This window comes from Amblyraja radiata, chromosome 1 (genome assembly GCF_010909765.2).
Source record: "Amblyraja radiata isolate CabotCenter1 chromosome 1, sAmbRad1.1.pri, whole genome shotgun sequence".
Taxonomy (NCBI): domain Eukaryota; kingdom Metazoa; phylum Chordata; class Chondrichthyes; order Rajiformes; family Rajidae; genus Amblyraja; species Amblyraja radiata.
The window spans coordinates 127140997-127156406 of record NC_045956.1 but is presented as its reverse complement, the minus strand read 5'-3'; the positions used below and the strand labels follow the sequence as shown (position 1 = coordinate 127156406).

Below are 15410 nucleotides of genomic sequence, written 5' to 3'. Positions count from 1 at the left end.
GTTGGTATCATTTAAGAATAAATTGGATAGGCATATGGATGAGAAGGGAATGGAGGGTTATGGTATGAGTGCAGGCAGGTGGGACTAAGGGAAAAAAATTGTTCGGCGCGGACTTGTAGGGCCGAGATGGCCTGTTTCCGTGCTGTAATTGTTATATGGTTATATGGTTATATGGTAATGAATACCTAGTAAAACAGATTAAAATGTTTTTTGAGGCTAACGATAGCCCTGAAATCTCTGCTTCCCTTATTTGGGAAACATTTAAAGCATTTGTACGAGGAGCATTAATTTCTTCCCAATCATTTTTTAATAAAGAGAATAGAGCCAAACAACAGAAACTGGAAATGGAAATAAAGCAATTAGACACAGAAAATGCAGCAGCACCATCCACGATAAAACACAATAAAATTGCAGTATTGAAATATAAATTAAACAAGATATATTCAGACCAAGTTATAAAACTTTATCAACATACAAAACAATTAAATTTTGAATTTGGTGATAAACCACAAAAACTATTAGCGCGTCAACTTCGCAAATTGGATGGGGAAAAAACAATATACAAAATTAGAACAGACAAGGGAGAAACATTAACACTGCCTAAAGATATTAATGATAGATTTCTACAATACTACCAAAAATTGTATTCATCTAAAATAACAGAACAATCAACGGGAATGGAAACATTTTTACAGAATTGTAAGTTTGCGGGTCTAGATCAGAAAGAGAGAGAATTGCTAGGGGCTGAAATTACGATAAAAGACATCGAAGAGTCAATCAAATCTTTAAAAAAACGGAAAGTCTGCAGGTCCTGATGGTCTAAATTCTGAATTTTATTAAAACATTTATGATTTGCTTTCCCCACGCCTACAGACAATGTAATACGCATATACTCAACAGAAACTCCCAGAAACTCTAAATGAATCTGCAATCATACTCATACCAAAAACGGACAAGGATCTTGAAGACCCAGGTTCATATAGAGCAATAGCCCTTTTAAATACTGATCAGAAAATATTAACTAAAATTCTATCTAATAGATTGAGCTTAGTGATCAGCAAATTAATACATCCCGAACAAACAGGGTTTATCCCCAAACGGTATTCATTTTATAATCTGAGAAGATTATTTAATATTATATACTCCAATAGAATCCCTAATGCAGATCTAGCAATTATCTCGTTAGATGCTGAAAAAGCATTTGACCAGGTAGAATGGTCATATTTATTTTCGGTGATGGAAAAATTTCAACTAGGAGAGAAGTACTGTACATGGGTTAAATTGTTATATTCTAATCCAACAGCTAGAATATTAACAAACAAAATGTTATCAACTAAATTTAATCTCTCTAGAGGCTGTAGACAAGGATGCTCACTATCCCCACTATTATTTGCTCTTGCAATCGAACCCCTAGCAGAAAGCGTTAGAAACCATCCAGGAATATTTGGATACAATACTAGAGACACAAGGAATAAAATCTCCTTATATGCAGATGATGTACTAATATATATTACAAAGTTAGAAACTAGTATCCCAAACCTATTAAATCTAATAACTCAATTTGTTCAGTTTTCGGGATATAGAATTAATTGGAATAAAAGCGAAATCATGCCAATAACAAAATTCAATTTACATACAATACAACAATCCCCTTTTAAAATAGTTAAAGATAAATTTAAATACTTAGGAATCTATGTAACTAAGACATATACCTCTTTATTTAAACTAAATTTCCCACCCTTACTGAACAAAACTACATAAGAATATTCAATACTGGAAAACTATAAAAATGATTTTTTTACCGCAACTGCTGTACCTACTTCAATTAATTCCGATGTATATCCCAAAAACTTTTTTCAAAAAAGTCGACTCCATTGTTACAAGTTTTGTCTGGGATTATAAGAATCATAGAATAAGTAAAAAACATTTATGTAAGTCAAAGATAAATGGAGGTTTGGCTTTGCCAAATTTTTTATTTTATTTTTGGGCAGTCCATATTAAAAACATGAATTTCTGGCTGGAAGAAATGGATCAACAACCAGATTGGTTAATGATGGAAAAGGAAGACTGTCTACCTTTTGAAATTGGACCGATCATATTTGCCCCCACAAAACTGCACAAAAAAACCTATAAAGAAAACCCCATAATACATAGTGGAATACGAATTTGGAAACAAATAAAAAAAGATTTAAAATTGAATAATATACCACTCTGCCTTTCCATTGTAAATAATCCTTTATTCAAATCATCCTTTATGGACAAAGGTTTCACACAATGGAAAAATTATGGAATCAAAAATATAGGACATCTTTATGGGAAAGGTACTTTTCTTTCATTTCAAGAGTTACAACAGAATTATGGACTGCACTCAAATAATTTCTTCAGATATCTACAAATTAGAGATTATGTTAAATCTAATACACAAGTCTACAGGAATAGGGAATCAGAAATACTTGATGAATGTTTGAACAAGCATCCTAATACTGAAAAACTAATAGCTTATATTTATAACACCCTACTAAACAACGAGGTACCACCGACCGAACCATATAGATACAAATGGGAAAATGAAATAGGTCACCCTATAACGAAAGATATGTGGGACGAAAGTTTACAACAAATACATCAATGTTCATTAAATGCCAGACATACTTTAATACAATTCAAGGTCTTACACAGACTACACTACTCTAAAATAAAAGTAAATAGAACCTTCCCACCAATCTCTCCTATTTGTGATAAATGTCTACATCTAGAGGCTAATTTAACACATACGTTTGCAAACTGTATAAAACTTAAACATTTCTGGACTGATATTTTTGAAATAACTTCAGAAGTTATTAATACAAAACTGGACCCAGACACAAAATTAATAATACTTGGAATATCAGAACAAAGCTTAACACTCACAACAAACCAAAGAAATTTCCTCGACTACAGTATAATAACCGGGAAAAAATTAATATTAAAATTTTGGAAAGGCCCTACAACCCCCACAATTAAAATGTGGATTACGGAAATGTCGGAGGCCCTAGACTTAGAAAGAATTAGACTTGTCTTAATGGACAAACAAGATCTTTTCCATAAAATTTGGGCTCCATTCATTAACTATCTGAAGGGATAGATTGGCACAGCACGAGGACCCAACTGAAACTTGGACCAGATGAAAAGCTATACTTTATAACCTACGAACCTATCTCCATTGACATATTACAGGTAATCCATTCCACCTCCCTTGTTTTTCTGTTGTGTGTTTTTTTTTTTCTTTTTTTCTTTGTAACTTTCTACCCTCTTTTTCTCTCTCTTTCTATAAAAAATAAAAACACTAGAAGCAGAAGCAATTGATAATGGAAAATTTTAATAATGTATGACTGATGTATATGAAAAGTTTTTTTACTATAATATGTAACTATATTTTCTAATATGTCTACTTCTAATAAAAATATTATAAAAATAAATAAAAAATAAATTAAGCCACAATAAAGTGGTTTATTGAGTCGATGGTTTCTCAAATTTAATGCTAGTTTTCGGCATCATTTATTATACATTCACGCAGGCTTGAATAAATATGTCCCATGTGCCATCTGGTTATTGGAACTAAATTTCAAGCAACATGTAGCAACTGACACACGGTACTCTCATCAGTGAGATTGCAGTCTTGACCTCCTCTCACCTAATTAGAGACCTTTAACTATCTTTAGTGTTCCATATCGGACTTTATCTTGCACTAAATGTTGTTCCCATTAGCTGTGCACTCTGGACGGCTTGATTATGATCATGCATTGTCTTTTCTTTGACTGGATAACATGCGAACAAAAGCCTTTTACCTTCCCTCAGTACAAGTGACAATAATAAGCTAAACTAAACTAAACTAAAGACCAACCCTTTGTGAAACCCCTAACATTTGAATATATGTTCTGGTTTGCTCTGAGCCTGCCATATGGCTTACAGTGAATACAGATTAGAAAATTTGCAAATCCATCCTATCATCAGGTTGCAACTAACATAAATTAACCACTCCCCACTGAGTTTATTATAAATTTACGCAAGAACGTTTGGCATCATTTAGTGTGTGATTGCACGAGAAGAAAGATGAAACTACTGTACAATCTGTATGTTTTGCTAATTGTCATCTTTCTAAGTCCAGCCTGTAAGTAGCAAAATAAGGAATATTTAACCTTATTGTATTCATGTTATAATTTATTTCAGTAAAGGTGTTACTTGTAAGTGGTGATGTTCCCATGTTTCTGCTGCACTTGCTTCCTAGGTGGTCCAAGTTGCAGCTTAGGAGTGCTGATAAAGGGACAGATATTGCTCATTTCTAACTGCATTTGTGAAGATGGTAGTGAGACACTTGTTTGAGGTGCTGAAAACATTTGTTGAAGTTATTTCTACAGTGCAGAAATGTGTGGATTTAGACCTTGTGAAGAAGTAAGCATGGCAATATATATTGCAAATCCAGGATGGTGTGTGATTTGGAATGAAAATGTATTACTGCTCTTGCTGCATTCATCCTCTTTGCTGATAGAGGTCAGAACTTTCAGAATCTGCTGTTGGAACTAAACGGACTTTGCAAAAGTTACAATCTGCAGGCACAATGCGCCACTGGTGGAGGGAGTGAATGTCTGGGGGGTTGGATCGCCTCTGGATCAAGTCTGTTCTTTTCCTGGAAGGTGTCATGATTTTTGACTGTTGGTGGAACATTTGTGCTCCAAGCAAGTTGAGAGCCTGATAACCCATTCCCGACTTGTGGATGGCAGAAAGGAACTGGGAGAGTGTAAACTGTGAGGAGGATGCTATGAGAATGCAGGGTGACTTGGACAGGTTGGGTGAGTGGATAAATGTGAGGTTATCCACTTTGGTAGCAAAAACAGGAAGGCAGATTATTATCTAAATGGTGTCAAGTTGGGAAAAGAGGAAGTACAACGGGATCTGGGGCTCCTTGTTCAACAGTAAATGAAAGTGAGCATGCAGGTACAGCAGGCAGTGAAGAAAGCCTTCATAACAAGAGGAGTTGAGTATAGGAGCAAAGAGGTCCTTCTGCAGCTGTACAGGGCCCTAGTGAGACCATAACTGGAGTATTGTGTGCAGTTTTGGTCCTCTTATTTGAGGAAGGACATTCTTGCTATTGAGGAAGTGCAGCATAAGTTTACAAGGTTATTTCTCAGGATGGTGGGACTATCATAGCTGAGAGAATGGAGCGGCTGGGCTTGCATACTCTGGAATTTAGAAGGTTAAAAGGGGATCTTATTGTAACATATAAGATTATAAAGGGTTTGGTCACGCTAGAGGCAGGAAACATGTTCCCGATGTCCAGAAACAGAGGCCACAGTTTAAGAATAAGGGATAAGCCATTTAGAATGGAGACGAGAAAACACTTTTTCTCACAGAGGCCGGTTCTCTGGATACTTTCAAGAAAGAGCAAGATAGAGCTCTTAAAGATGGCGGATTCAGGGGATATGGGGAGAAGACAGGAACGGGGTACTGTTTGGGAATGATTAGTCATGATCACATTGAATGGCGGTGTTGGCTCGAAGGGCCAAATGGCCTACTCCTGCACCTATTGTCTATTGTCTATTTTTTATTAAGTATGATTGAGCTTTTGTAGAGTAAGATTTTTACTGAACTGTATGCAACAAAGAAATTTCATTGCACCTAGGTACATGTGACAATAAAGTACATTTGGACCATTAGTCGAACGTTCAGCCTCTGAGTCTTACCCTTATAACCATAATATTTACATTTTTGTCCAATTTGGTTTCTGGTTCTGGCACTGAATTTCAAAGAGAAACAGTAACGTTCCCTCTTCACTGACTTGGTCATTGCCAAACGTTCATGAGGTGAAATGCAATTTGCCACTTGCCACTCAGTCCAAAGCTGTGTGCTATAAAATTCTTGATGAGTACGAGTACAGACTATGTCATTGCATGAAGAAGGGGAATTCAACTCCACCTTTCTTAATCATCAGTGGATATTGTAATGAAATCTCACTTCAACTCTTTTGGAAAGTTCTACTTATATTATTGTTTACATAACATATTGTTCAATTAATCATGTAAAGATCTATTTAGAATAATTAATCGATCATTTTATCCGTAATCTTGTTAGGGGTGGACAATAAATGCTGGCCTTGTCAGTTATCTTCAGAGCCTGAATATGAAAAAAAAAGTTAAATATCTTTTATTTGTTCCAGATCATGGAGATGAAATTATTGGAGGGCATGCTGCTGTACCTCATTCACGACCCTATATGGCATCCCTCCAAAAGTTTCAGTGGGGGAAATGGCAGTATGTACATGATTGTGGAGGGGTTTTGATCAACCGTAAATGGGTTCTAACTGCAGCTCACTGTACAACGTAAGCTCTTATTTTTTTTTAAATATTTTATTTTATTAGAAGTAAGTACAATCATATGGCACCAAAGTGCCTAATATATATTGCATAATACATTTTATGTACAGCTTCTTATTTTATTTTTTTTATATTAAAGAAAGATTAGAATAAGAAAAATAAATTAGATAGTAAAGGATAGAAAAGCGTGAGATATATAGTGTGTGAAGAAAAAGAAGAAAGACGAATGAGTGAAGAAAGTTGAGGAAAAGAAATAGAAAAAAGAGAATAAGACATAAAGAAAGAAAAGAAAAAAAAATAGGAGATTGTTTATAATCTTGACCAACCCTCGTCCAGTCCTGAAACAGTTAGTTTTTACAATTGTGTTGCACCATATGATTCCAAGAAAACGACAAATGGAGACCAACTCGTTATGAATTGGTCTAATTTATCCATTAGGAGGAATCGCATTTGCGGTGTCCAGATGTCTAGATGTGCGGTGTCCAACATATTTGCAATCCACATTTTAAGCGTTGGTATTGATGTATTTTTCCAAAATTTAAGTATTAATTTTTTTGCTATTATTAAACCATAGTTAAAAAATAAATTTTGAGATGTGTTCAATTTATTCCCATCTTCCATTACTCCAAATATAATCATTTCAGTATTAGGTTCCATTCTTATCTTGAATAATTTTGTAAATATTTCGAAAATATCACTCCAAAATTTATAAACGTAAGCTCTAATGTGTATGAATGAAAATTTGTGATCAGTTCCTAATCCTAGCCTGTGTGGAATTGTCACGTTCCACTGTTTGGTCATGTCTTCATTAATATGTAGATCACCAGGTTAATGCATTTTTTGTGTTGGAAAAACTCAATTTGAATGATCACTTTTGCAATACCTATTTCAGACCCATGATTTCAGTGCTTTAAGGGTATTACTTACAAGCAATTTGTTTTGATTGGTACATTAATGACTTTTAATTAAGAGCAAATCATTAGGTATGGATCACCCCTTGGAAGTTGCATATTTGTTAACTACGAAATATGATGTGGTGTATATATATATATATATACCTTATATTTCCATGAACTTCAATATTTAATGGTTGGCTTCTGATGAATTTCTGAAAATGGCCTTTTTTGAAAAAAGTGTGATTATGTTATTTTTTGATTGTTAGTGAAGAAGGCACAATTGGTGGAAAATGGAAGCTTCAAGTGGTTCTTGGCGCACATTCTCTTTCACGAAACGAGTCGAGTAAACAAATATTTCATATCAAGAGACTGATTCCCCATCCCGAATTCCGTGGTAATACTATGGAAAATGACATCAAGCTGCTGGAAGTATGAATTTTCTTTCTCATCTGTATACAATGCTCTGAACCCTTAATTTGTTAATTAGCAATGTTTAATTCCACAAAAGAATATGTCTTCGATGTCTTGGGGGAATAATTTTTCAGATTACTTACGGTGATATCTAGGATGCCGTTTGGCACAGGGGAAACCAGAGTTAACCTTGTCCTCCTCCTTTAGGCATGTCAGGAAGTTTTTCAGCAAGGATCATTGGAATGATCATTTGATGGGTTTTTCCCCTACTTTCAGTCTACCACAACCTGACCAGGTGTAGGATGTAGCACATAGAACATCTTTGCACAGGAACAGGTCGTTTGGTGCCGGACATGGTACTTACTTAAACTAAACCTTTTTAACTGCACATGCTCCATCTCCCTCCAGTCCCTGCATATACATGTGTCTATCTAAAAACACCACTATCATACCTGCATCCACCACCACCCCTTGCACTGTGTTTCAAGCACCCGCCACTTTCTGTGTAAAATAAACTTGTATTAGTCGCAGTTGAGATCAGATGTCTCTGTGTGAGTGTGGAGCCTTCTTGGTCAGATGGTGCACTGAACTGATGAGGAAATGTTCCTTTTATAGTTTAGGAAACTTAACATTTCGAATTAAAGAATTGATATGATAGAGGTTCCTGAAGAAAATTTCTGCATCAACATATCCTGATCTTCAAATGAGATCAAGAAATGTTCTGAATTACATATCCTCCTTCTTATCTCTATTGCAAGAAAACACCTCTGGAATAGCCAATTTTTTTACCGCAATCAATCAGCAGCATCCCAGCAGGAATATGAGGGGGTAATTTTAAGCAAGCCACCCAGAGAAGAAAGGAACATATTGTATCACTCACATGTTTTACTCTGCCTTATTGTACAGTTCACTTAAGGCATTGGAAAGTAAAATGATACAAAACAGCCAGCCATGATTGTTTGAATCAAATTCATTTGATGGAAAATAACTTTTCTTTCCCAGATGAGTTAATTTATAACAAGACCCATAATATCAGTTACTCAGCAGCTCAAAATGCAAACAAAACGGCGGCAAACAAAAATGGTGGCAAACAAAATGCTATTTGAGGAAACAACCTAAAGATAATCAAAGCGACACATAGCAAGATTATAAGTATATTTAAGATCATCAGGTCATAAAGTCATAACTGTTAGGAGCAGAATTAAGCCATTCGGCCCGTTAAATTTACTCTGCCATTGAATCATGGCTGATCTATCTCTCCCTCCTAACCCCATTCTCCTGCCTTCTCCCCATGACCCCGGACACCCGCACTAATAAAGAATCTATCTATCTCTGCCTTAAAAATATCCATTGAGTTGGTTCCACAGTCTGTCATAGAAAATAAATGACATGACATTAATGACATTCAATCAATATTATTTCTTAATCATCGTTAAATAAGCATCCAAAAAGTGCTGAAAGATTTGGATTCCCAACTTTATATTTCCATCAATTACTTTGTTCACTTTCCATCTGATATGATATTTTTTAGAGTAAAACAGCCAAAGCTAAGTTTGACTAATTAGAGTTTACTTGTTAACAAAGAAAGATTTAGATAGTGAAGAACCTTGAAGGGGTGGCACAATAGCACAGCTGGGAGAGCTGCTGTTCACATCGCCAGAGGTTGGGTTATATTCTGACCTCATGTGCTGTCTTTGTGGAGTTTGCACGTTTTCCTTGGGACCATGTGGGTTTCATCCAGATAGTTTAGTTGATATTTTAGTTTAGTTTAGTTTAGTTTAGAGATACAGCGTAGAAAAAGGCTCTTCGGCCCACTGAGTCCGCACCGACCAGAGATTCCCACACATTAACACTACACTACGCATAATAGGGACAATTTTACATTTACACCAAGCCAATGAACCTACAAATCTGTACGTCTTTAGAGTGCGGGAGGAAGCAGAAGATCCCGATCCCCGAAAACCCATGCAGGTCATGCAGATCTAAAAATTCCGTACAGACAAGCACCCATAGTCACAATCGAACCCAGGTCTCTGACGCTGTAGGGCAGCAGCTCTACCATTACGCCACCTTGTCGCCAACCCATTACTTCGTTTTTGGCCTCTGTAAATTGTCCCGAGTGTGTCGGGAGTGGCTGTGAAAGTGGGTTAAAGGTTAAAATAGGGTGAATGGGTGATCGATGTGGACTTGGTGAGCTGAAGAGCATTTCCATGCAGAATCTTGCACTCACTCACTCACTCACTCACTCAGTCGATCAATCAATCAATCAATCAATCAATAAATCAATCAATCAATCAATCAATCAATCAATCAATCACTCAATCAATCGAACGATCATCCGCGACAGTAGCGTAGGGCTTTATGAGCATCAGCCGCAACAATATTTTCATGTCTCACATGAAGGGTAATTGACATTACATTTTATGGTCAATTTTTCTTGCCTCTTTGATCATCTGAAAAAAAAGAAAAATAAACATTTCATTCTGCAAAGGACAGAAACTCAGCAAATGAAGTACTAAAATAGTTTGTTAGTTTCCCTATTTAGTCAAGTCAAGTGTATGTGATGAATAAACTTGACTTGACTTGACTAAATAGGGAAACTAACAAACCTCTTTTGATTAGAGCAATAGTTTAAGATATTCTTCACTCTGAAGAATAAAAATAAACTATTATTGTATCACAGCTGGAGAATAATGCAATGATCAACAATGATGTGAATGTGCTCAAACTACCTGGAGGAATGGTCGATGATCTGAAGCCTGGAACTTCCTGCTTCGTGGCAGGATGGGGACAAACAAGTAAAGAATTTCCATCTGACACACTTCAAGAGGTGACAATAGAAGTAATAGATCGTAAAACATGCAACAGCGAGGACTATTACGATCACAAACCTGAAGTTACCCAGAACATGATCTGTGCTGGTGACAGTGAAGGCAGAGGAGATTCGTGTGCGGTGAGTGTGCTGTGTAGCATTGTTATCAGTAAAATGACCATAAAGATATCAGAGTGTGTGCAAAAGCCCAAATGGTTCACTGGTGCCTTCCATAGATTGAAACATTCCATCCATCCTCACACTGGCCTTGGCCTGGCATTATTGTAGCTTGTTTTTGTAATTAAAAAAAAAAATAGCTGAACATTATTATCCACTCAAGGAAATTGTTCCACGTAAAGACTCTTTGTGAATTTGATTAGGCACATATGCTCCATGATGTAAAATCACCATCTCCTCAAACCAGCTGGGCACGGGTCATAAATATAGCGTTGTGATGTGTTTTCAGACTGAAAGTTGGTGAAATGTTATTTTATCTGACTCTACTGAATTGTCATCTTTATTGTTTTCTCTTCCAGGGTGATTCAGGTGGTCCTTTGCTTTGCAATGGAAAATACGCCGGGATTGTGTCCTTTGGCATAGGATGTGCAGATCCCAAAAAGCCTGGAGTTTACACCTTTGTTTCTAAATATCTTTGTTGGATTTGGAAAACCATTGCCATGCAGGCTTACAATATGACCAATGAAAAGCTGTATTGAGCAATCAGAGTGCTACTTCACTTTGCTTTACTAACTGTGATGCTCAATCAATTGGCTTTGATAACCAGCATGCTTCCATCTATATCTTGAGTACATTGTGTAACATTTTACCACAAAATGCAATAAAAATTAGAATTGTGAAATCCCCTGTTCTCTGAAGTAAGATTTATGGGTTGTGAAAACAAACTGAATGAATTAATGAATTAATAGGTTATTGTCACATGGGACAAGCCACGGTGAAATTCTTTATTTGCATACCAGAGGTATGCAAATAGTTGCCACATAAAGGGTGCTGCCAAAGTTACAAAGTATCCCACGCCAGGTCCTCCTTTGTTCTGCCCCTCCCCCTCATTCCAGGTCTGCCTATGTTCACCCAGGAAACTTTACAATGCCCAATTCCAATCCAGTTGTGGATTGCACACGCTAAAGGGAAGATAATGAGAAATAAATGAACATTGGATGACAATATGACTGGGAAATCAGATGGGAGGACACAAGGAGTTAGTACAAGGAGTTGATTAGAATTACCTTGTCGGTCGCAGAGGAGCAGCAACCAGACCAGCGAGCGAGTGGATTGGCTGAAGGAAGCCTTTCTCCAAGGTGAGTATACTTTGGGAGCTTTAGTCAGCCCGGGGTAATTACTTTGAAGGTTGCAGAGAAGCAGCAACCAGACCAGTGGATTGGCTGATACCTAATTAGATGTGCGGATATCAATCAATCAACCAACCAACCAATCAATCAATCAATCAATCAATCAATCAATCAATCAATCAATCAATCAATCAATCAATCAATCAATCAATCAATCAATCAATCAATCAATCAATCAACCAACCAATCAATCAATCAATCAATCAATCAATCAATCAATCAATCAGATTTAATCATCACATACACAATAAAGTGCAGTGAAATGAACTTGCCAGCAGCGATACAATAAAAAAGCTCACAATCTATCTATATATGAAAACTGTGTGTGTGTGCGTGTCTGCCTGCCTGCCTGCGTATGTTTGTGGGTGCCACATTCGGCCTTTGATTCCATGCTACGCCAGCACTCCGTCATTAAACTCTGCCATTTTTTCCATGTCGCTAGCTCATTTTTACATTTTACATTCAATTTTGCACTCCTCAAAACATTTTTTCTTTTTATTTACCCATTTTTTAATAAAATCCTACACCCACTCACACATTTTGTCGCCTCCTGCTGGCCAGTGACCATAACGGCTGCTGACGCCCGCGCTGCCTCACAGAAGCTGCCATTTTTCACAGCCGCTGCCAATGCCCGCCAGCAGTCTCTCTGTCTCTGCCCTCTTTGTCTCGCTCTCTGTCTCTATCTCTGTCTCTCTCTCTCTGTCTCTCTCTCTCACCAGCGACCATAACAGAAGCCTCCACACGCCTGCCAGCAGTCTCTCTGTCCTCTCTCTCTGTCCTCTCTCTCTCTCCTTCTCCCTCTCTCTCTGTCTCTCTCCCTCTCCCTCTCTCCCTCTCTCTCTGTCTCTCCCTCGCCCTCTTCGGAGACTGCCGCCGCAGGGAAAGCCCGGTTCGACAACCGCCCGCCCCCCGCCTCGCTCAGGATCCTCAGGTCGATCCCTGGTGGGGAGGCTCCTGCCTGGGTTCGAGCAGAGCCTGGAGCTGGAGTGAGCGCCAAACCCGGGGTTTGGGATAGGGCCTCCCCACGCCAGCCAGCAGTCTCTCTGTCTCTGCCCTTTCTCTGTCTCTGCACTCTCTGTCTCTATCTCTGTCTCTCTCTCTGTCTCTTTCTCTCTCTTTCTGTCTCTCTCTCTGTCTGTCTCTCTTTTTTTTCTTTTTTTTTTAAATTCCAAGACTTTATTCAACACATCAAATAATACAACAGATCACGTCATACACAAAACGAAATTACATTATACCAAGTGTCATTATAGTACAACATTACAATAATTATTCACAATACTCTCAACCCCTTGCGGTGACCAGCGCCCACGGAATACCTCCAAAGTCCCCGTGAACACCGCATGTTCCCTCTCCAGGGACACACGTGCACGGACGTAGGCCCGAAAGAGGGGCAAGCAGCCGACCCTTGCCTGACCATCCATCGCCTGCTGCCTGGACCCGCGTATGGCCATCTTGGCCAGGCCCAGGAGTAGACCGACAGGTAGGTCCCACCCTCCCACTTGGCTCTCCCCACAACCTGCCTTGTGTCACAAGAATCGTAGGACTAAAATGTAACCAGAACTTTAGCAACAACCCCTTCAGATATTGATACAGGGGCAGTAGCCTCTCACACTCCATATAAATGTGGAACACGGTCTCTTCCTCGCCACAAAAGATACAGGCAGCGGACGAGTCCGTGAACCGACTCAAAAGTTTGTTACATGCCACCGCTCCGTGCAGCACTCTCGACCCCAGGTCCCCAATGTAAAGGGGGACAACTCCCTTGTAGAGGGACCCCCACTGGGAACCTTCCCCGCCTTCAGGTGGTAACACCGTCCGCCATGGAGTGTCGGGACGGGAGACGAAGGCAAGGAGGTGCAGAATGTGCAGGAACATTCTATACAGTGAGCGTCTCTTCGCGTCACGAAACGGCACGCTAATCATCTCCGAAAGGCGGCTCAGGTTGTGTGGAGCCGGTGCCCGAGATATGTCCCGGAACCGAGGCCCGATGAGCAGATCTGATGGAGCGGGTAAGAGCTCATTCAAAACCACTCTAGGCTCGCGCCTCTCCTCGACACCCGCCATGATTTGGTGAGGACCGGCCACTCCCGCAGCCGCAACATCCCCCTCCCCTCGTGGAGCAACACGCTGGCTGAAAATAACCAGATTCCTCACTCTTAACACATCCCGGTAGAAAACAGGCAAGCTCCTTAGGGCGGGTCGACTGATGCCCGCCTCCGGGAGCCGCGAGACCCCCCTTAGACAACGACCCCGTCGGAAAAAATACGTGGCCAAAACGTGCCATCTGGGGGGGTTCTCTATATACATATACCTCCTCAGAGTCCTGAGGCGGAGAGCCGCCACCTGGGTACGCACGCATACCAAGGACTGGCCACCCTCCTCTAACGGGAGACTCAGGACCGCTGCGGAAACCCAGTGCTTCCTATTTCCCTAAAAGAAGTCCACCAGCTTCTTCTGTAAAGCATTTACAAAAATGGAAGGCGGGACAAGAGTAGCCAGCCGGTACCATAACATGGAGGCCACCAGCTGGTTTATGACCAACAGCCTCCCCTGAAAAGAAAGAACTCCAAGCAGGCCTGACCAGCGCCCCAGCCTGGCAACCACTTTCGTCTCCAACTCCTGCCAGTTTGCCGGCCAAGCATCCTCAGTGGGACTCAGGTACACCCCCAGATAGAGGAGGTGCGTGGTGCTCCACGCAAACATTACCATCTCCTCTGGCAGGGAGTCCACCTGCCACTGACCCACTAAAAGTCCAGAGCACTTGCTCCAATTAATCCTGGCAGAAGATGCAGCCGAGAATATCTTCTGGCAATCACGCATCCTCCGCAGGTCACCAGGATCGGTGAACATAAGGAGTACATTATCGGCATACGCCGAAAGAACCAACTCCACCCCCGGGCCCGGTAGGGCCAGGCCTGTCAACCTCCTCCGAAGAAGACACAGGAATGGCTCCACACAGACCGCGTACAACTGACCTGACATGGGGCACCCCTGACGGACCCCCCTCCCAAAATGAAAGGGAGCCAACAACGCACCATTAACCTTCACAAGGCACTCCACTGCAGCATACAAGAGGCGGACCCGGGCCACAAAATGCGGTCCAAATCCGAACGCTTGCAACGTCCCGAAAAGGTATTCATGCTCTACTCTGTCAAAAGCCTTCTCCTGATCAAGAGACAGAAAAGCAGCTGACTGACCAGTTCCCTGTGCTAGATGAATCAGGTCCCTAACCAGGTGGATGTTATCCTGAATGGACCGACCAGGGACTGTGTAGGACTGGTCATAGTGAATCAACTGAGACAGCACGGAGCCCAGGCGATTTGCCATCGCCCGTGCAAAAACTTTATACTCTGTGCATAGGAGAGAGACCGGGCGCCAGTTTTTCAACAAGCGGAGTTCCCCCTTCTTGGGCAGCAGGACAACAACTGCTCTACGCCACGAGAGGGGCATCTCCCCGGTCGCCAGGCTCTCCCCCAGAACCAACATGTAATCACCCCCCAGGATACCCCAGAAAGCTCTTACAAGCTCTACCGTCAGCCCATCCAGCCCGGGGGACTTACCCCTCTTGAGC

At 40.2% G+C, this 15410-nt stretch overlaps 1 protein-coding gene across 1 annotated transcript; it reads left to right on the top strand.

Moving 5' to 3' along the window:
- Nucleotides 1–4084: 4084 nt before the first annotated feature.
- On the top strand, nt 4085–11185 carry LOC116982887 (granzyme K-like). The gene is made up of 5 exons (XM_033036472.1): nt 4085–4150; nt 6194–6356; nt 7513–7675; nt 10341–10610; nt 11006–11185. Exons 1-5 carry the CDS (start codon nt 4093–4095, stop codon nt 11183–11185), a joined length of 834 nt encoding a protein of 277 aa, XP_032892363.1. The 5' UTR covers nt 4085–4092.
- The last annotated feature ends 4225 nt before the right edge of the window (nt 11186–15410 follow it).